Source organism: Salvelinus alpinus, chromosome 19 (genome assembly GCF_045679555.1).
Source record: "Salvelinus alpinus chromosome 19, SLU_Salpinus.1, whole genome shotgun sequence".
Lineage (NCBI taxonomy): Eukaryota > Metazoa > Chordata > Actinopteri > Salmoniformes > Salmonidae > Salvelinus > Salvelinus alpinus.
In genome coordinates, this window is record NC_092104.1 from 50266150 (window position 1) to 50287695 (window position 21546).

General features: G+C 48.2%; 1 protein-coding gene across 1 annotated transcript in view; it reads left to right on the forward strand.

The window, feature by feature from the left end:
* The window catches only part of adgrv1 (adhesion G protein-coupled receptor V1), a 180652-nt gene that overhangs the window by 92781 nt on the left and 66325 nt on the right, over positions 1-21546 (forward strand). Inside the window, exons 74-83 of the mRNA XM_071353942.1 lie at positions 51-898; positions 1291-1411; positions 1672-1843; positions 2623-2865; positions 3781-4188; positions 4791-4975; positions 5158-5410; positions 6051-6190; positions 8280-8440; positions 8749-8849. Of these exons, the coding sequence (XP_071210043.1) occupies positions 51-898; positions 1291-1411; positions 1672-1843; positions 2623-2865; positions 3781-4188; positions 4791-4975; positions 5158-5410; positions 6051-6190; positions 8280-8440; positions 8749-8849 (2632 nt within the window). The remainder of the gene's footprint in view (positions 1-50; positions 899-1290; positions 1412-1671; positions 1844-2622; positions 2866-3780; positions 4189-4790; positions 4976-5157; positions 5411-6050; positions 6191-8279; positions 8441-8748; positions 8850-21546) is intronic.

Here is a 21546-nt window from a genome sequence, read left to right on the forward strand (position 1 = left end):
GAATGATATAGCAGCTATGGTGTGATGTTAATCTCTGTTTCCCTCTCCAGGTCAGGGTTCACGGTGGCAGAGGTCGAGCCTCTGGGGCTGTACCAGTTCGCCCCGGACTCCCGCCAGCTGGTCATCGAGGAGGACGTGCAGACCATCACCCTCTACGTCCAGCGGCTCTACGGTTTCCGTAGCAACCGTACCCGCCTATCCTATGAGACGGCGTCGGGCAGCGCCCTGGCGGGACAGGACTTCACTGCGGTGCAGGACGGAGAGCTGTTCTTCGACTCGCCTCGCCAGACCTCCGCCTCGATCCGTCTGTCTATACTGGACGATGTGCTCTCGGAGCCCGATGAGATCTTCTATGTCAACCTGACAGACGTTCAGGTGCTGAGCCGTGGTGGTGACCCCCACTCAGGCGACTCCCGGCCCCGTCTCACCCCCCAACGCAGCGTGGCCACTGTCACCATCCTGGCCAGTGATGTCAGCGGGGGGGTGCTGAGCATCGGGCCGGGGCTGGTTCAGACAGCAGAGGACAGGGAGGAGGGGAGCCAGCAGGAGAGGAAAGTGCTCCTCAAGGTGCACAGGTCTGAGAGCCTGGCTGGGCCAGTGAGGGTCAGGGTCCAGGCTTATGGGGACGGGAGTGTCGGAGGTGGCCCTCTCCCCTTTACTCTGGAACCCAACAGGAGCCTAGCCCTGGAGGGGCAGGACTTCAGGCTGGAGTCCGCCCTGGTGTCACTGCAGGAGGGGCAAAGCGAGGCCGAGGTCAGCCTACTCATCCTAGACGACTCTGAGCCCGAGGGACAGGAAGTGTTCTTCATCTACCTCAGCGAGCCAGAGGGAGGGGCACAGATCGCAGATGGACCCGACAAGCAGGGCTTCAGCTCCTTTGCCAAAATTATAATCCTAGGTAAAACACTGAAACGCTCATATAAGCATCAGGCTCCCCTGTCACATGCTCCTTTAGTCTATCCATTGGTCAGTCAATTCAAGCTAATGTCATGCTCTAGTTTGTCTAATACAATTGAATCGCTATAGGTCATTGTTTTCCAATACAATTCCTAAATTAGGTCCCTGGGCACAGACATCTGACATCATTCCAGGGATGTGAAATCTGTTCCACTGTTCATTTGAATATAATTGATGATATAATCAAAGGGACGGTCACAAGAGAATCGGAAGCGTGATGCGCTGTATTTGTTGAACGCTCTCCTCAGTGTACATACAGTGAACAGTATAAGGAAATAGTCATACAACTCTGTCTCTCTCCTTCCATCCCCTCCCTCTCTCCCTCTCTCTCAGGGAGTGATTTCCATAATGGGATAGTGGGTTTCAGTGTGAGTTCTCTGCTGGGTCAGGTTCTGGATGAGGACTCAGAAGTGAACAGAACGGCCCTGCTCTACCTACAGAGACAACAGAACCGGTATGTTTCTCCGTTTTTTTTATCCTCCGCAACATTCCTCTGCCCATGTGACTGTCAGCAAACCAAAGAGTGGCAGCAGTAACAGTGGTGGTAAAATCGTCATCATAAGTAGTGTGATACAAGCAAGCTACGATGATCACCTCCAGCCACTTTGGGGCAGTGTGTGTTTGATGTGAGACCCATCTGCTTCCGGAAAAAAAAAGAAGAAAAGAAAGTGATGTTTTTTTTTTCTTTCTTGCTTTTCTGCCTCCCCCGTGCAGGGCCTTTGAGGACGTTGAGGTGATGTGGCGGGCCACATTCAACAGGGCGGAACTGTCCCTGGTCAACAACGGTGTCAACCTGACCCGGGAGCTGCTGCAGACCTCAGGCACCGTGCTGTGCAGGAGAGGACAGGTCCTCTGTGTCCTCAGCATGGAGGTCCGACAAGACCAGGTGATTCCCAGGTCATACTAGAGGTTAGAGGTCAAGGGGGACCAGAACAGATATGAGTCACATTACTCTAAAACTGTCAGCAACTCCTCTCCATTTGGACCACTGACCACTGAAGGATGTCCTTATGAAGTAGCTCTCTCCTAGCCCATACATCCCTTGTATCTCACACGATATCTTTCTGCTGTGGCGTCAGAGGATATACAGTATGTTAATGTTGAGGTTTGAAGAGAGAATAACCTGAAGGTGGCATCGACATCAATGTAAGCTCACAGGAGGAAGGCAGGAAGCCCCTGTGGTGTGATCACAGCCTCGGTCCTCTCTCTTCTCATCTCCTTCCTCTCCTCTCCCGGGTCGTTCTACTCACCCAGCCTCTGCCCACTTCCTGTCCTGCTGTTTGTCTGTGTGTCTGGGATATTTTAGGGCAGACGTCCACACGCCTCTTCCTATCGAGCGCAGTCTGTCTGCTGTGCTTCCTAAATCCCCTACCCCTTCCTCCCCTCCCCCTACAAGGCTGGTATATGACAGCCCTCAGACCTGGGAATGAGAGGAATTAGTCCCAGACTCACTGTTGGAGGCTGTAGGGCCCGTCCACCAGTATGTGGCATGGGGTTCAATTCTATAACTATTTTTTATAAACATTGCTCGTACTGTACTGTAATCTAATGGCTAGGGCACATAATGTTCCCTCTTTCTATTTGTCATCCTTTTCCCCTCTTACGTATTTCAATCTTAAACCAGATAGCCTTTCCTGAACCTCATATGTATGCGTGTTGCCATAGGAACCTGAGTACCAGGCCTGGTTCCTGGTTGAGATCTACCAAGTGGGTGTTGGCGCTGCTATCAACGAGAGTGCCCGCTTTGCCAATGTCACCATGCTGGAGAGCGATGACCCCCGGGGGCTGGTCTACTTTGCGGTGGGCTCCAGACTGCCCGTAGCACACCTCAAGACCACCCGCCTCAGTCTGCAGGTGTACAGAGAGGCCAGCACAGCCTCCACCATCACCGTACACTACCGCATGCTGGTGAGAAATATACACATGTGCACAGTACATACTACACACCACACACACTCACACACATGCACAGGAAACATTTTCACAGTGCACACACAAAACAAGCACACTCACACACCACACACAGACACACACACATGGAATACTCACACACATTTGTTTGTAATAATATTTTTCACATTTCCATACATTCACATAAAATAATACTTTTTATATTGCCATTACATTCCCACACTACCACACATCCTCTCACATTGTCTTCCTCTGTAACCTCTCACATCCTTCTGGTCGAAAATGACCATTTCAAAGTAGGCCAAGTCCCATCGTGTTCAAGTTGTCGTGTTGTCTAACTCACCAAATCAGATTTCCATTCCTCACCCTGACCTAATTAAGCTGACCTAATTTTGTGACCTTCGAGGTCTAACGGTGTGTGTGTGTGTGTGTGTGTGTGTCTTCCCTCTCCTCCCATCCTGCCTCTCTCCCAGGGGTGGGGATGAGCTCTGTGTGTTTGGTCCACTGCCTAGCTGGGGGCCGACATTCACTTGTAACCCCAGCCTTTGATATTGTAGATCAAAAGGGAGATTGTCCAGTGCACTTACTAGCACTCCAAGTTACATATGACAAGGTTATCTCCTTTCATCTTTCAGACAGAAATGATGTTCTGAAAACATCCGTTGGATACATATTTATGTCACAGAGTCCAAATTCGTCTGTTCATCAATCCATCCCTTCTTCCTTCTATTTCGCCACAGGTCTTCAACCTCCTCTTCTCCTCTTATATTTGTACATGCATAAAGCTCTGTTGCAACACCTACTGTATCTCCCCATCCATCCGTCTCTCTCTCTATTTTCCACCTTTCCCACCTCCCTCAATCTTTCCACCCTACTATGACCTCACACTCCTTTCTCGTTGTCGTCCGATAGGAACTCCCTCGGGCTGAGGCAGTAGGCCCTAACCTGGTCTGGCCCGCCGTGGCCGGGATGGACTTCCTAAAAGAAGAGGGCCAGCTGACCTTTGACCTGGGCCAGAGGAGCACGGGGCTGGACATCACCCTCACCCCAGACCAGGCCTCGTCCAACCCCCCGCCCAAGCGCTTCCGCGTGGAGCTGTATGGAGCCAGCGGAGGGGCCAGGGTGCACCCTGAGTATGGGCTGGCCAACGTGACCCTGGTATCGGACACAGAGGCCCAGCTGGTTTGGGCCCTGTTGGACCAGCTCCAGCAGCCTCTGGACAGCGCCATACTGGATAGGGTGCTCCAGGCCCTGCTCAACAAGGCCACAGCCCAGCTCACACCAGAACAACTGACCGCCGTTCTGGTCGCAATGGGGAAGGTGAGAGAGGAGGGAGAGCGAGGGAGAGCGAGGGAGAGGGAAAAGATAGGCTAGACAGAGAACAGAGGGAGACTTTTTTTCCCCAAACTTGCTTTGTTTGTTATTAAAAATGATCTGTTTGTGTGGGGTTTTTGTTTTTGTGTGCTTAGTGTGTGTTGCATTTGAGTTTGTCTGCTTTTGCCAAAGGGCAGCCTTTTCCCATGCAAAATAGTGACAGATCTGCAGACACATTTTCTTTTGAAAAGGTCTCTGTTGTCACAAACTGTCTGACTCTTACACTGTCACTTCATCTGAACCAATCGGCCTCTAGCCAAGTCAAGCCTGCTCTGTAGTGTGTGAGAGCAGAGCGGGGGGCTGAGGGCACAGGGAATAACTGTCCCCGCCGTACTAGAAATAAACCAACACACTCTTAGAAAAAAAGGTTCCAAAAAGGTTTGTCAGTTGCGTTGTACTGAATGTATGGTAGCAGGAAATCACCGAATGCCACTTGTCACTCATAACCCACAGGTACTGTGTGTGTGTATTAGGGGGCTCTTAGGTTACTGGCTATATGTATCTTAGTCATAAACACCTCCACTCTCTCTCTCTCTCTGCTCGCAAAGGTGCTTATAGAGGCAGAGCGGACCCCTCTTGCTGACAGCAGCCGTGGTTTGACCTATGACCTCCTGTGTGCCATGGCAAACCCCAGCCGTGTCGACACGCAGGGCCTGAGTCAGCTGGCAGAGGTGGCTGAGCGCTTCGCCTTCTCCCTCCTCACACACTCCCAGTGTGGAGCACAGGGTCAAAGGTCAGTCCTGCCCATGGGGGGGATTGTGGGTAACTGAAGCGGAGCAGTGCAGTCTATTATTTCTGCTAATGCGAACACTATTGTCTAAGGTCGACTATGGTCTCGTGTAGTACATCTCTTATTTCCCACTGTTACAAAGACTATGAGTAGAATAAGAGTGTGATTTGTTGGTATTTTCAAAGGGGGAGGACCATTCTGGACACTTGCGCCTACATATCCATCTCTGCCTACCACTGGTACCCTACCCAGATCAACGGGCACATATTCACAGGCAAGAACTCAGACTCATTCCAGTTGCCAGAGTTCCTCCTTAAGGTGCCAGCCCTGCCCGCGGGCACCCTCTCCCCCTCAGCCTGCCGCCGCGTGCAGCTCACAGAGTACAGCACGGAGCACTGGTTCCTCACCAATGACAAAACCACCGCCCTCAACGGCAAGGCAAGCAGACCCGCACACACTCAATGCCAAATCATGGCAGCTATTAGCACTTTCAGACTGATTGGTAACTATGCTGGAGATAGGATGCCCCCCTTGCAATTTTTCCCAAAGTCATTGTCGTAAAAGAGTGAGGGTTTTTTATCCGGGGTGACTTACAGGAGCAATTAGGGTTAAGAGCATTACTCAAGGGCACATCGACAGATTGTTCAGCTGGTGGGCTGTAGGAGTCGAACCAGTGACCGTTCGGCTACTGTAATATGGGCTTAACCGATAGGCTTCCCGCCGCCCATCACCGCTTTACTCATTTAGTCCGTTCATCTGGTCAAATAAAGGTAAATAAATGATCATCAAGTTATAGGAGAGTACTATGGTATTACAGGTCAGGATGTTTTTGTCCGAATGTAACTTTTGTGCTGTTCAGAAACAGCAGGGGGCGATGTTGTCCAGTTGGTCTTTAGAGCTAAAACCAAATAGAAGTTACCCATAATAGCTGTAGGCACATATCTAGGGTCAGCTTACCTCCCCCCGATCATTAGTATTGGTCAATTTTGGGGAAAATCCCATATCTGACCTTAAATCAGCATTTAGGGGGCAACTTCATCCTGCTCTGTACTGTAATGGTGTTTCTCTTGTTGTGTAGGTTTTCTCTGCCAGCCTGCAGGGCCGTGGGTCACGGCCCCTGAATAAGAGTGACGAGGTGGTGTACCGTATTCACACCCCTGGGCCAAGGGTCAAACCTGGCCAGTCCCTGTGCCTTCTGTGGAACCAGGCTGCTGAGAGGTACTGTACTCTGTACTCCCACCTGATGCCCTCAACCCCCTCTCCCATACACGGTCACTTTCCTTCACACAGTACTATGTAGCTCTGTAGTGTGTTAATATCTGATATACTGTATATGCATATTATATATACCTCACATGCGACCCTCACATGCGAATGCAGAATGCAAGTATTATTTAATAACTTCGTAAAATGAATGGATTCACATACAAGGCATAAAGCTTAAGTTACAAGGCAATACTGACATTAACATAGCAATCACAATCTAGGCATACAGACAAACCATGAACTGATCGGGGCGGCAGGTAGCCTAGTGGTTAGAGCGTTGGACTAGTAACCGAAAGGTTGCAAGATCGAATCTCCGAGCTGACAAGGTAAAAATCTGTCGTTCTGCCCCTGAACTGTTCCTAGGCCGTCATTGAAAATAAGAATTTGTTCTTAACTGACTTGCCTCGTTAAATAAAGGTTCTAAAAAACAAACAGACCTAGCTTGCTGTAGTTAACAAGAGAAGCATTTCATACGACCTTATTCCATGGACAGGATAAGATACAGAAGGCATTTCATTCTATTTATAACATTTGAAGGTGTCTTTAAAAGAAATACATATATATATATAAACCCTTGACCAATCAAATAATACCAAGGTATTGTAACCTGATCACCCAGGCCCAATCTCCAAACTTGATGATCATTTATGTGCCAACTCTCAGATATGTTAACGGTTTCAGAATATTTCAAAGTATGACAAGACAGGAGGACTTGATGATCATTCATTCACAGCATCTGAAGGCTTGTGTGGGGGATGAGTTAAGACCAATGCAAATAAGACATATTGTGTCGTCAGAGTTCTCCTCAGGGGACACGTTTCAGATACATACCAAACATGGATGCAATAGCGTCACTAACACACATTTCAACAGTCCTATGGATACTATAGAGAGAGAGATTTGGCCCCTCAAAGGGGGGGAAGGGCGTACTGGCTCCTAAATCATTGTCCTTTGTGTCTTCCTTGTGTTCCTGGGCCATTTGCCGGGCAGACCCAGAGGTGACAGAGGTGGCACATAGTTAGGGCTGAGCCTATAGCTCTTACCACAACAAACAGAGCCTTCATGATCACATATGATTTATTTTTGTATGAATCCCCCAAAACGGATATTTCTCTTAGTTTCTGTCGCTATCCTAAACTTGAACCCATATACTAATGTGGTGTGTGACTGAAATGACTATTTTCGACACAATCATTTAGGTGAGTAAAAGCGTCCCCCTTCTGCTCAGCTCTGCTCTGAAGGTGTGAACCTCACACATAAGGGTCGGCCTCTAGCAGAGAGGTCAGGGGTCAGGCCCTGTCCAGCCAGGACCTCTTTCCGGCCATGGATGAATTGGCCTCCCCCCTCTCTCTCTCTCTCTGGGTTCGCCCAGCCTCATCTGTGATGTCTGCAAGAGTTCAGTTTGTTCTGCTCCGAGTTCCCGAACATTCCCGCCCATCAGAAGTGTGTTTGAAAAGACATTCCAGAGGAGGCCCGGCGTGGGACTCTTGGCTAAACAGCCTGTAACAGGACGCAGATTTCTCCGGTTCGGTTTGTTCCATGGAGCAGCTGTCTCAAAGATCTGTCTCCCAGATAACCAACCAGATGACGGCGTTGATAACGTCAGCTTGAGGGAAGAGAGAGAGAGAGAGAGAGAGAGGCCTGTTCAAGTTCAACCTCGCCTCGCTGCACTAATGACAGGTCTAATAAAGCCCATCATAGACTTCACAGTCATTTAATCACGAGGACTGTCACAGTGTTTCATAGATTCATTTCCGTGAGTTGTCAAGTCCTCTCAGAATCCCCCATGCCTGTCACTCAGAAAGTAAATTAGCTCAGCTTCATTTTAAACTGGAACAAATATGAATTCTGTCTTGTCATACTTGTCACCCTTTGAAATATTCTGAATCAGTTAACATATCTGAGAGTTGGCACGTCGGAGCACTTGAAGAAGCTGAGACACTACACAGCTGGATGTTTCAATCTGAATTTCATAACTTCAAGGCTGGCTACTAACTGTGTTACGCCTCTCCCTCTCCCTCTCCTTCTCCCTTCCCTGTAGCTGGCTGTCAGACGGGCAGTTCTGCAGGGTAGTGGAGGACAGTGGGAACTATGTGGAGTGTGCCTGCTCCCACCTGTCTGTGTACACGGCCCACGCCGAGATGGCCGTCTTGGCCTCCTACAACGAGGCATTCTACGCCTCAGGCTTCATCTGCATCTCAGGTACCGTATGGATGGAGGGTCTCTTTAGGTATACATCCAGTTTAGTTCTTTCAGTCCGCCCTTTTTCTTTATATCACTCTTTCTTTCTCTCTTCCCTTCTCCATATCTTCCTGATATCTCTCTCTCGCCTTTCAAGTCTTCTCTCTCTCTCTCTCTCTCTCTCTCTCTCTCTTTCTGTCCTCCATTACCTCCCACCATGTTTTATATGTTTTGTCTTACATTGTAAGTATTTTCAATCCAGTTTAAAACATGTGGGTTTTTATGTTCAATATGGATTGATAACGAATATCTTATTGTCTGATCCTCAGGTTTCGCCTTGGCCATCGTATCCCACCTGCTGTGTTCCCGCTTCCCCATGTTTGCGGCCAAATTGCTCACCCACATGATGATGGGTTGCCTTGGTACCCAGGTACGAGGACCACCCCCTTATTGTCCCCTCGCTGAATCTCCACAATACACAGACACGTCTTCCTCCATCCACAATGATGTTCCCATGCATCCATTCTAGCCATAAGGCTTTTGAGTGGCGCAAACATAAAACGTTTTGTTCTACTCTGTCTGGGTGTAAGTGAGCTGATTAGCACGTTTTGACAGTGTGGGTAGATTTAGACAGATGAGGAACCTTTGAAAACGGTTATAGAAGCATTCATCTCTATGCAGATCAATTTGCCTTGCTCTATAGGTCAGCAGCCCCCTCTACTCAAACACACACACACACACACACACACACACACACACACACACACACACATACATCAACAGGCGCTGCAGAATTGTGCACAGGGCCGCCACAATCTTGCGGGCTAAGCCGTTAGCCCTGACAACAAAACAATCCTCCAGCGCCCTTTCCCATAAAAACCATGGCTGCCGTTAACCGTTAGAGCGGTGAAGGAGAAATGTGGCCGGTGGGGGGCTACCACGGAGGAGTGTCTCAGCTCCTTCGGACCTGTGAGTGGGAGTGGGAATTTTCCACTGATCCCCAGTGCCTGACAGAAAAACACAGAGCCCCTACTAAACCTGTCTCTCCATGGGGCTAAATACCCCGGGCACACTGATTTTATTGCTAAGTGGAGCCCCTGAACCTAAAAGGTTTGGGATGGAAAATTCCGTTCTGTCTTTTTCAGATACTGTACGTTGAGACCCAGGTAGGTAGGTATGTGTAGGGGATGTGTGTGTCCTGTTGGGCTGTTCAGTCTTTATGGTCAAGTCCCGGTCGAAGGCTTGGTAGGTTGTGTGCCCGTCATAGCTGAAGGTCTACTTGATTGTGTCCATGGTCTGGGCTTCTTTCTTTTTGGGGGGGTAACTGTACGCATGTTCTGTTCAATTCATTGTACTTGCAAACCCATATGAACAAAGTCAAAAGGTTCATGTCTCAAGCAACCAAAAGAAGGCTAAGTCCTGGGTTTCCCACTGGTAAATTGCTGAGCAGAATTGTTTTCCTAAGGTGTAAAAACAGAAGAAAGACGGGTCAATGGGACATCCATCTTCCCATAACTAGCAGTCCTCTGAGTTTGACCGAGAGTTTCTTTGACACTGTGTGGTGACACAGTTGAAGTGTTCATCGAGGGGTTTACACTCAGCACCACAGTTCTGTTTAGCTAGCTTTATGGAGCAACATTTGATTTGATTTGAAATGGGATTGAAACTGCTAAATCAAGCGGTTGCTCCACTGTGTACATTTCCGTCACATACACATACATATACATACATACACTATATATATATATATAAACGTTTGTGGACACCCCTTCAAAGTAGTGGATTCAGCTATTTCAACCACACCCGTTGCTGACAGGTGTATAAAATCAAGCAAACAGCCATGCAATCTCCATAGACAAACATTGGCAGTAGAATGGCTTTACTGAAGAGCTCAGTGACTTTCAATGTGGCACCATCATAGGATGCCACCTTTACAACAAGTTGTTTGTCAAATGTCTGCCCTACTAGAGCTGCCCTGGTCAACTGTAAGTGCTGTTATTGTGGAAACGTCTAGGAGCAACAATGGCTCAGCCGCAAAATGGTAGGCCACACAAGCTCACAGAATGGGACCACTGAGTGCTGAAGCACGTAGCTCGTGAAAATCGCCTGTCCTCCAGTGCAACACTCACTACCGAGTTCCAAACTGCCTCTGGAAGCAACGTCAGCGCAATAACTGTTCGTCGGGAGTTTCATGAAGTGGATTTCCATGGCCGAGCAGCCTCACACAAGCCTAAGGTCACCATGCGCAATGCCAAGCGTCGGCTGGGGTGGTGTAAAGCTCGCCTCCATTGGACTCTGGAGCAATGGGAACGCGTTCTCTGGAGTTATGAATCACGCTTCACTATCTGGCAGACGAATCTGACCGACGAATCTGGGTTTAGCGGATGCCAGGAAAACGCTACCTGCCCTAATACATAGTGCCAACTGTAAAGTTTGGTGGATGAGGAATAATGGTTTGGGGCTGTTCTTCATGGTTCGGGCTAGGCCCCTTAGTTCCAGTGAAGGGAAATCTTAACGCTACAGCATACAATGACATTCTAGACAATTCTATGTTTCCAACTTTGTGGCAACAGTTTGGGGAAGGCCCTTTCCTGTTTCAGCATGACAATGCCTCCGTGCACAAAGCGAGTTCCCTACAGAAATGGTTTGTCAAGATCGGTGTGGGAGAACTTGACTGGCATGCACAGAGCCCTGACCTCAAACCCATCGAACATCTTTGGGATGAATTGGAACGCCGACTGCGAACCAGGCCTAATCGCTCAACATCATTGCCCGACCTCACTAATTTGTTTCACACTTTTTTGGTTACTACAGTACGTGACTCCATATTTGTTATTTCATAGTTTTGATTATTTCACTATTATTCTACAATGTAGAAAATGGTAAAAAATAAAGAAAAACCCTTGAATGAGTAGGTGTGTCCAAACGTTTGGCTGGTACTGTACCTACATGTATACGTACATACTGTACATATCCTATGCGGCTGGCAGATGGCTAGGCTCAGGGGCCAGGGTTGAGGGTTCATCCTCTTTACGGGGTCTCTGAGGTGCCAGCTGATGCTCCAGACTGTAGTATCAGGCCGAGCCAGAGGAGTATCTCCCTCTGTGTAATTACTCACTGACACAACCCTCTGCGCCAGGGAAATTAAAAGTGCCTCCATGATTGATTCTCACTTCTCCAGCAGTGGCAAGCACATTCCTCCACCTTTTTATTCTCCCGCCCCCTTACCCTCTCTCTTTCAATATCTCACCCCCCTTTCTCATTTTCTCACCCCCTCCCCTCTCATTGTCACCCCCCTCTACGATGTGTGCAGTCTGTTCTGGAGGCCGATTTGCATGACTCTCATTTAGAGTTGTGAGTCTGGGAGTAAGTCTAGATAATGCCTCTCCTGCTGAGGCGCAAGTACTTTTTGACCTAAAGTCTCTCGCTCTCTTTTTCGCTCTCTCCCTCTTTCTCTCTCTGTCTGCTTTGTGGTCATTCTGCTTTGTGGTCATTCTGATGACTACCTAGGAGATGACATCTGACGGTGTTCTATCGGTCAAACATGAGAGGGTTTAGCTGGAGCATGTCAATCCTCTTTTGTGGGGGATTGTTGAACCCACGGCCTCCAATTCAGCGAGGCCAATCTTTCGAATCCGAAATCTCATTTCCCGACACAATGGCATTGGGATGGAGGAGAGAACAAGGTTATCTCTGAGGATGACATCATTCTCATCTGTAACCATCAGCTTTCTCCTGCTGCCGCTATCAGTCCGATATCTGCACAGCAGTCATTTTTCGCAACACACTTTACAGAAAGGAAAAAAGATAAGATAAGCTAGAACAGCATGAACTGTGTTCTGTAGTAAAGCGCCAAGAAAAACGCTTGCATAGTAAAAAAGAGAATGGAGCCATGAAGCATTAATGCCCGTAACCAACTGATCTGGAGGAATATATTAGATTGATTGATTTAATATTCAGTGTTCAAGGATGAACAGTTTATTGTCCCAGGCTGCGCACCGTAGCAAAGGAGGCATATTAAGTAATATGGTGGGGTTGCATTGACCCATGTGTTCCTTTTGGTCATATAGCAGGTCTGGTCACTCTTTCACTCTGGTTGGCTCAGGCAGGGGGTCAACCGGGGTGCACCAACCAACTAACCTGGGGGATGTGGGGAGGCTGTTCATTAGGGTGCAGAGAGAGGACAGTCAGTGGTGTGGACATCAGACCTCCCCCCTGAGGGTGAGGAGTGATCTGTCTACTCAGCCACCTCCAGGGAGAGAGAGGTGACCTGGCCTGTCTCTGTGATTCACTGGTGCTCTGTCCGCCCGGGTGGTGGCAGACACGCAACGCCACACTCTGACAAGCCCTCCCCGCAGCAAGACAACAGAAGATTGTGTGGAGTGGAAATGTACCCGGTGCTGCAGCTCACCTGGCCGCGTGTGTGTCAACCACGTTAGGGCTCTTCATACGAGCGGCAATAACGCACATTTGCCCTGGGCAATCAGAGAGGGGCCGCCATAAAGGACTTTAAGAAGTAAGGGCAGCGCTGGAGCTTTGTGTGTGTGTGTGTGTGTGTCATCCTGTCAGTATGTGTGTGAGCTACGGGCATGCAACCACACAGGAGGCTGAAGAAATTCGACTTGGCCCCTAAGACCCTCACAAACCTCTACAGATGCACCATTGAGAGCATCCTGTCAGGCTGTATTACCGAAGGGCGCCTCTGGAAGCTCCGGACTGAAGGGCGCCTCTGGAGAGTCCGGACTGAAGGGCGCCGCTGGAGGCTCCGGACTGGAGGGCGTCCCTGGAGGCTCCGGACTGGAGGGCGTCCCTGGAGGCTCCGGGCTGGAGGCCGTCTCTGGAGGCTCCGGGCTGGAGGCCGTCTCTGGAGGCTCCGGGCTGGAGGCCGTCTCTGGAGGCTCCGGGCTGGAGGCCGTCTCTGGAGGCTCCGGACTGAAGGGCGTCGCTGGAGGGTCCGGACTGAAGGGCGTCGCTGGAGGGTCCGGACTGGAGGGCGTCACTGGAGGGTCCGGACTGGAGGGCGTCGCTGGAAGCTCCTGACTGGAGGGCGACACTGGAGTCTTCGGACTGAAGGGCGTCACTGGAGGGTCCGGACTGGAGGAAGGCTCTGGAGGGAGGAGACGCAGAGACAGCCTGGTGCGTGGGGCTGCCACAGGGCCCACCGGGCTGGGGAGACCTACAGGAGGCTTGGTGCGTAGAGGAGGCACCGGATGAACCGGGCTGTGGGGGAGCACTGGAGCTCTGGTGCGCAGCCTTGGCACAACTCCTCAAGGCTGAATGCCCACTTTAGCCCGGCCCCTCCAGAGTACAGAAATGCAAAACATAGAAAATGAACATATAATGCCCACCCAAATCACACCCTGACCAAACCAAAATAGAGACATAAAAAGCTCTCCACGGTCAGGGCGTGACATCTGTATTGTGTATAGTGTTTTTTGCTAGGTGTTACTGCACTGTTGGAGCTAACACAAGCATTTCGCTGCACCTGTGATAACATCTTCAAATCTGTGTACGCGACCAATAAACTTTGATTTGATACACACACACTGAGGCACATGCAGAAACGTATTTGTCCAAACCAAAGCCTACTTCATGAGCAACCGTTCAAATGTGTCTAAACACAAACATACAATCAACCAAAATGTGACGTCCAACTCATAAGTCACCCACCGACACAAACACACTTCCTCCCCAACATTCACGTCAGCGTTTTTCCAGTAACATCACTTTGTTTTGTATTTCCTTCTAACCTCTCACAACCGCTGGCAGTTTGTCATCAAATTCATATGATTTTCTCGTGTCTTAAATAGCTGTTTTGTCTTACACCTGAAAAAAAAACAGAACACCTCAGAGAGAGGTCTCTATCTTGGCTTATATGTGCGTGTTTATCCAGACAGTTGAGCGGTTAGGGCAACTAGATGTATCCTAGCTTACATAACTCCTCTCTGTGGTGAATCGACGACTCACCGTTTCTCAATTATCCCCCCGAGGCTAGCATATCAGCCCTGTTGCGTTCTGGTCCAGTTTAGAGCATGTGAAACGTACAACCTTTCTCTCTCCCTCTTGACGAAATTAAAATTCTTATCGGTCCCAAACTAATGGGGTTTGTATGTAGAAGTGTTCTTACTGGATTTCTTCTCGCTGGTTGCATTAGTAGAGGCACGCGTTACATAATCGGATATGCATCGAAGTTCACCTTCTGACCCACAGAATCAAACGTGTCTTTTTTTTAACCTGATGTTATCATAACTGACGTAACAGATAATAGCTATGGTGGATTGTGTTCCTCAGCAGTGATATGTGGTGCGTTATGTATGTATGGGACAGGCCTATTTCCATAGTCGGGGACATCCCCGACCTGTCAGCAATTGTGTGAGTGGGGATGGTGGGCCCATCGTGGGTCTTCGGAGTGTTATATATGTGGCATTGTAAGCATGTTCTTTATCTCAGGGCCTGACAACCTGGCCCCTGTGTGTGTGTTTTTGGTTTTGCTATCCTTGTGGGTACCAGAAGTCCTCACAAGGATAGTAAAACAAGGAAAATTCAGACAAGTGGGGAAATTTCTCCAGTCCCCCTTAGGAAGAAAATGTATTTTAGGTTCAGGGTTATTGTTAGGATTTGGGCTTTGGCGTTCCGGTTTGGGGTTGGGGAAAATAGGATTTTGAATCGGAATCAATTGTTTGATCCCCACAAGAATAGTAAAACAAACATTTCTGTCTTCCACTGTGACTTTCTGGAAGTGTCTTGCTCTCGGTTCACACACACTCTGATGTTTATCCCAACGGTCAGGAGGTGTTTAGGTGACCCTAGTTGTGAGTAATACAGGATATCCTGTCGTTCTGGGACGGGGTCCAGCAGTTTGCACTCCGCTCCGCTCGCCTCTGCTGCCCGGAGGGACTCAGAGAGAAAGAAAAAAATGGGGGAGCTCACAACTAAGGGATTTGAGATATCATCACTCTCCGCACTCGGGGCGGAAAAGGTAGTTGCTTAACCGCAGGGCCTGACCCTGTTTACTTTGTCGGAACAACTGAAGAAAAACACGGTGCTCATAGCAGTGACACATAGGGTCTGCTTCTCGTTAGGCAGGTCACGGTAAATCAACAAGGCGTGTGACGTGTGGCTGACGTCAGAAAGCCTCCTCACAAGGCCTGTGTTATTGTCAGAGGCCAGTCTGGAGGGTGTGGGGTGTGAGAAAGTCGGGAGAGGAAGAGATGCTGGCACTCACTCCACTCCACTCCTCGATTCCCCCCAAAAAGTCCCTTTCTGGTCTGAGTGCCACGGGTTTTCAGTAGGACCTTGACAGATTTTCACCTTGAAAACAATGCCTGGAAAAGGATATTTTATTTGGAGTTGGTCCCACTTGATAGTAGACATGAAATGATGATGGTAGTGTGCTCAGTGCTACTCCATACTATTCAGTGGAGGGAGGCTCTTCACCTTTCTGCTAATCCTAGCCTAATGACGCCATGCCATGGTGTAATGTAACCAAGGCCTCAGCCAGCAGGACACGAGGGGATAGGGTGGAGATGAGGCGGGCCCCTAGAGGGGGTCACATTACGCCCCACCGGAAGGTTACTCTCTCCTCCTCTCTTCATCCATCTCTTTCTCTCATACTCAACATACTCCTTTCCTACCCCCATCAGCAATACCTCTTCTCCATTACATCTCTCTCTCCTCTCTGTCTCTTGAGATGAAGAAACAGGGCAGGGTCTGATTTGTCATTATGAGTGTGTTTCCAACCCCCCCCCCCCCCCCCCCCCCGTTTTAGACTATGCCCCTTTGCCCAAGCAGACGAGGTCATTCTCAGATATTTTTATTTTTTTTACCAACAAGGGGGGCTTGCCTACTGATTGTGACCCCAAAAACAGAGGCACAGGTGGCCTTGAACTTTCCCCCTCTTTCCAGAAAAAGCTTTGCAAACAGAGGCAGGAGGCCGGCCCGACCTTTCGCCCGCATCTGACTCAGTTCTGCGGCCACGTGGGCTGACTGCACCATGTACATGAAAAGATGTACATGAAGCCTTTTCCAATTCAATCTCCTGTCTTACTCCTTATTATTTAATTGTAGTAACAACACAAAAAAAATTATCACTCTTCAGCCCCTCCCCCCTCCATCTCTCTCTGGTGTTGTCAGGGGGGTGACTGGGAGGACAGATGGCTCTGGTTGGCTCTGCTCTCTCCATCAGTCAGTCTGTGCTGTCTCTGCTGGGCTGAGCAGGGCCATCAGTGCCCTAGAGTTATGGACCCGTCCTGAACCTCTCCTCAGTTCCCAGCCACCCACAGCGCTGAGCACATTAGAAAAGGGAAATGACACCGCTGCTGATAAACTCAGTTTTCATCCTGAGCCAATTGCAGCAACCCTCCCTAGCTCTATATCAGGGGTGTTCAATGTTGGTCCTGGAGGGACAAAAGACTTCTGGTTTTCATCCTCTCTTAATCAGGGACTGATTCAGACCTGGGAAACCAGGTGAGTGCAATTAACAACCAGGTAGAAACAAAAAACAGAAGTGTTTCGGCCCTCCAGGACTGAATTGAACATCCCTGCTCTATACGAACTGCACAACCCTACCTACCCAAACCTGATAACGCTGTACACTTCTTATCCCTGAGAGACCTCCCCCCACATCTAATACCCTATTATACATAGAGGAACATCCCGTAGTTTAAACTATGCAACCTTCATAACTAAAGGCCCCCAAAATCTTGAAAGATCATATGCATTCTGAGTTGGGCATCTACAAAAAAACTTCTCTGTATTGCAAAATATTAGGCACACAAGAATAAGAAGTAACAGAGGAAGAGACGAGGTGAAAAGAACATCTCAATCCTTAGTACCCTTCATTCTTGTACAAAACTGTATTCTCCCTGCCACAAACTATACCTCGGCTGGTCTAGTTCTACTTCCACCATAGGTGCTAGCAGTGGCGTGTATTCATGGATGCCAGGGGAAACCAGGCTTCACTAGAAAATGTACCAAGAAAATAAGAAAAACATATACAAAGTAATGTTTCTTTATGTTTCATCAATTTCCTTCAATTCGCAAGAGGCGGAATATATCACCGGAGAAAGCATGCAAGCAAACGAAACAATGCCCCTCTGTCTCAGTACGTTTATCCAATCGATCGGATTCTGTCTGGTCAAAAACAGTTTGACAATGTTGTCGCCCATAGCGTTGAACGCAAGGAAAGCCAGCGAGCATTTGGCCTCCCTTGGTCATTTGGCTATTTTTTAATCAGCCTTGAGCTAAACTGAGTGAGCTCAGCTGTGAATGGTCCTGGCGCACCCAAAAAAGTGTCAATGGAAGCCAGTATGGATTTGGCTTCATACCAATCAGAAGCCAAATGTCATCATTGACAGAAAAAAACAAGTTTTAGTTCAACTGTTTACTGGTCTTCCCAATGGGTACCCTTATCTGCTATACATACATTGAATTATTGTACAAGGGCACAGGGCGAGACCCAGATGCAGACACGGGAGGCAGATGATTAGAGTCTTTGATATTTATAATAATCCAAGGGGCAGGCAAGAGAATGGTCGTGGACAGGCAAAAGACCATAAAGTCAGAGTCCAGGAGGTATAGGGTGGCAGGCAGGTTCGAGGTCAGGGTAGGCAGTATGGTCAGGCAGGCGGGTTCAGAGTCAAGGCAGGCAAGGTTCAAAACCTGGAGGACTAGCAAAAACAGAGAAAATAAAAAGCAGGCGCACGGAAAAACACACTGGTTGACTTGACATTACAAGACGAACTGGCAACAGACAAACAGGGAACACAGGAATAAGTACCCAGGGACTAATGAGGAAAACAGGTGACACCTGGAGGTGGGTGGAGACAATCACAAAGACAGGTGAAACAGATCAGGGCGTGACACATTGTCTCACATTCAACCACACTCGGCACAGCCAGAAGAGGACTGGCTAGCCCTCAGAGCCTGGTTCCTCTAGGTTCCCGCCTTTCTAGGGAGTTTTTCCTAGCCACCAAGCTTCTGCATCTGCATTGCTTGCTGTTTGGGGTTTTATACAGAGTTTCTGTATAAGAACTTTGTGACATCTACTGATGTAAAAAGGGTATTATGAAAATATTTGATTGATTAATATACACAGAGTGTACAAAACATTAGGAACACCTGCTCTTTTTTTATTTTTTATAATTTTTTATTTTTTTATTATTATTATTTTTTTTTTCCCTAGGGGAACACCTGCTCTTTCCATGACATAGACTGAGCAGGTGAATCCAGGTGAAGCCTTGAGAGAATTGTAACCTGCATTGTTTATGTGTACCATTCAGAGCGTGAACGGGCAAGACAAAATATTTAAGTGCCTTTGAACTGGGTATGGTAGTAGGTGCCAGGCGCACCAGTTTGTGTGTCAAGAAATGCAACGTCGGTGGGTTTTTCACACTCAACAGTTTCCCGTGTCTTTCAAGAATGGTTCACCACCCAAAGGACATCCAGCCAACTTGACACAACTGTCGGAAGCATTGCCGTCAACATGGGCCAGCATCCCTGTGGAATGCTTTCGACACCTTGTAGAGACATGCCCCGACGAATTGAGGCTGTTCTGAGAGCAAGGTGGGGTGCAACTCAATATTAGGAAAGTGTTCCTAATATTTTGTACACTCTGTGTACATTGACATTGTAATCTAAAAAATGACTTCATAATAAGATAATACATCAGTGCATTATCACTTATCTACGTACAACATATTTGGTTGGACAGCAAATAAACTTTTAAAGCCATTTCCTCTGTTTGTTTTTATAAGCTGTTTGTGTTTGAGATGAATCAACAGGGCAGGGTCTAATTTGTCATTATGAGTGTGTTTCCAGCTCTCCCCTGGTTTAGACTATGCCCCTCTGGCCCAGCAGACGAGATCACTCTCTGATTTTTCATTTCACCAACGAGATAGGCTTGCCTGATGATGGTGACCCCAAAAACAGAAGGGCCGGTTGCCTTGAACTGTCCCCCCCTTCCAGAAAAAGCTCTGCAAACAGAGGCGGGAGGCCCTTTCTCTCACATAGTTCGGCCACGTGGACTGTGATTCTTTGTTTTACCAGCGAGGGAGGTTTGCCCAATGAGGGTGACCCCAAAAACAGAGGTGCCCGGGGCCTTGAACTTTCCCCCTCTTTCCAGAAAAAGCTCTGCAAACAGAAGCAGGAGCTCCCGTCTGACTAACATATAGCCTAAGCTGCGGCTATTTGGAATTACTTGACCACCATGGGTTAGCAGCAGTGACTGTGGCTCTTCCCCACAGAACTACCCACATTATAACTACATTATTACAGTGTTCACAGTTTGAATCTGACTGTAAAATGCGCCAAAGGTGAGAGACAGTGTTGAGGTCAAGAGAGTTCAGTACTATAGATGTCTGATGTTATCTGATCACATCGGCCAGAAATCCGTTACAGATTTCCTCTACGGTAATTTCTTTCAACGTTTTTAAGCGTTACGTTGATGTTTAGAGTTTAGACTTCAACAGTGGCCATGACAGCTGGTGGCTTTGCTCAGCTTTTCCCAGCAGCCTTATCTATCGTCAAATCCGTTAGATATAGTTAGACTTGTATAATGATGCTGCTGTTATGTAAACAGTCATGTGGTTTTAGTCTTCTACTTCTGAACAATGTTGTTGGTCTAAGCGTTTATTTATTAATCGTCACCACATTGCCTGATAAACATGAGAGGACCCTTGAACTGTCTGACTGAGTGCTCGCTCTGGTCCACTGCTCTATTTTTGGAGGCCAGGTTGTGTTTGCGGCCCTAAATCTGTTTCAGGCTGAACTTTGGAAGGTGAGACAGGGCAAACTCACGGTCAACCTACTGGTTTGGCTTGCTTGATACATTATACAGTGGGGAGAACAAGTATTTGATACATTGCCGATTTTGCAGGTTTTCCTACTTACAAAGCATGTAGAGGTCTGTCATTTTTATCATAGGTACACTTCAACTGTGAGAGTCGGAATCTAAAACAAAAATCCAGAAAATCACATTGTATGATTTTTAAGTAATTAATTAGCATTTTATTGCATGACATAAGTATTTGATACATCAGAAAAGCAGAACTTAATATTTGGTACAGAAACCTTTGTTTGCAATTACAGAGATCATACGTTTCCTGTAGTTCTTGACCAGGTTTGCACACACTGCACTTCTCCATATCCTTCAGGTTTCAGGGCTGTCGCTGGGCAATACAGACTTTCAGCTCCCTCCAAAGATTTTCTATTGGGTTCAGGTCTGGAGACTCCAGGACCTTGAGATGCTTCTTACGGAGCCACTCCTTCGTTGCCCTGGCTGTGTGTTTCGGGTCGTTGTCATGCTGGAAGACCCAGCCACGACCCATCTTCAATGCTCTTACTGAGGGAAGGAGGTTGTTGGCCCCATCCATCCTCCCCTCAATACGGTGCAGTCGTCCTGTCCCCTTTGCAGAAAAGCATCCCCAAAGAATGATGTTTCCACCTCCATGCTTCATGGTTGGGATGGTGTTCTTGGGGTTGTACTCATCCTTCTTTTTCCTCCAAACACGGCGAGTGGAGTTTAGACCAAAAAGCTCTATTTTTGTCTCATCAGACCACATGACCTTCTCCCATTCCTCCTCTGGATCATCCAGATGGTCATTGGCAAACTTCAGACGGGCCCGGACATGCGCTGGCTTGAGCAGGGGGACCTTGCGTGTGCTGCAGGATTTTAATCCATGACGGCGTAGTGTGTTACTAATGGTTTTCTTTGAGGCTGTGGTCCCAGCTCTCTTCAGGTCATTGACCAGGACCTGCCGTGTAGTTCTGGGTTGATCCCTCACCTTCCGCATGATCATTGATCATGACCGAGGGTGATTGACCGTCATCTTGAACTTCTTCCATTTTCTAATAATTGCGCCAACAGTTGTTGCCTTCTCACCAAGCTGCTTGCCTATTGTCCTGTAGCCCATCCCAGCCTTGTGCAGGTCTACAATTTTATCTCTGATGTCCTTACACAGCTCTCTGGTCTTGGCCATTGTGGAGAGGTTGGAGTCTGTTTGATTGAGTGTGTGGAGGAACAGGAGGGCTTCTTAAAGAAAAACTAACAGGTCTGTGAGAGCCGGAATTCTTACTGGTTGTTAGGTGATCAAATGCTTATGTCATGCAATAAAATGCTAATTAATTAC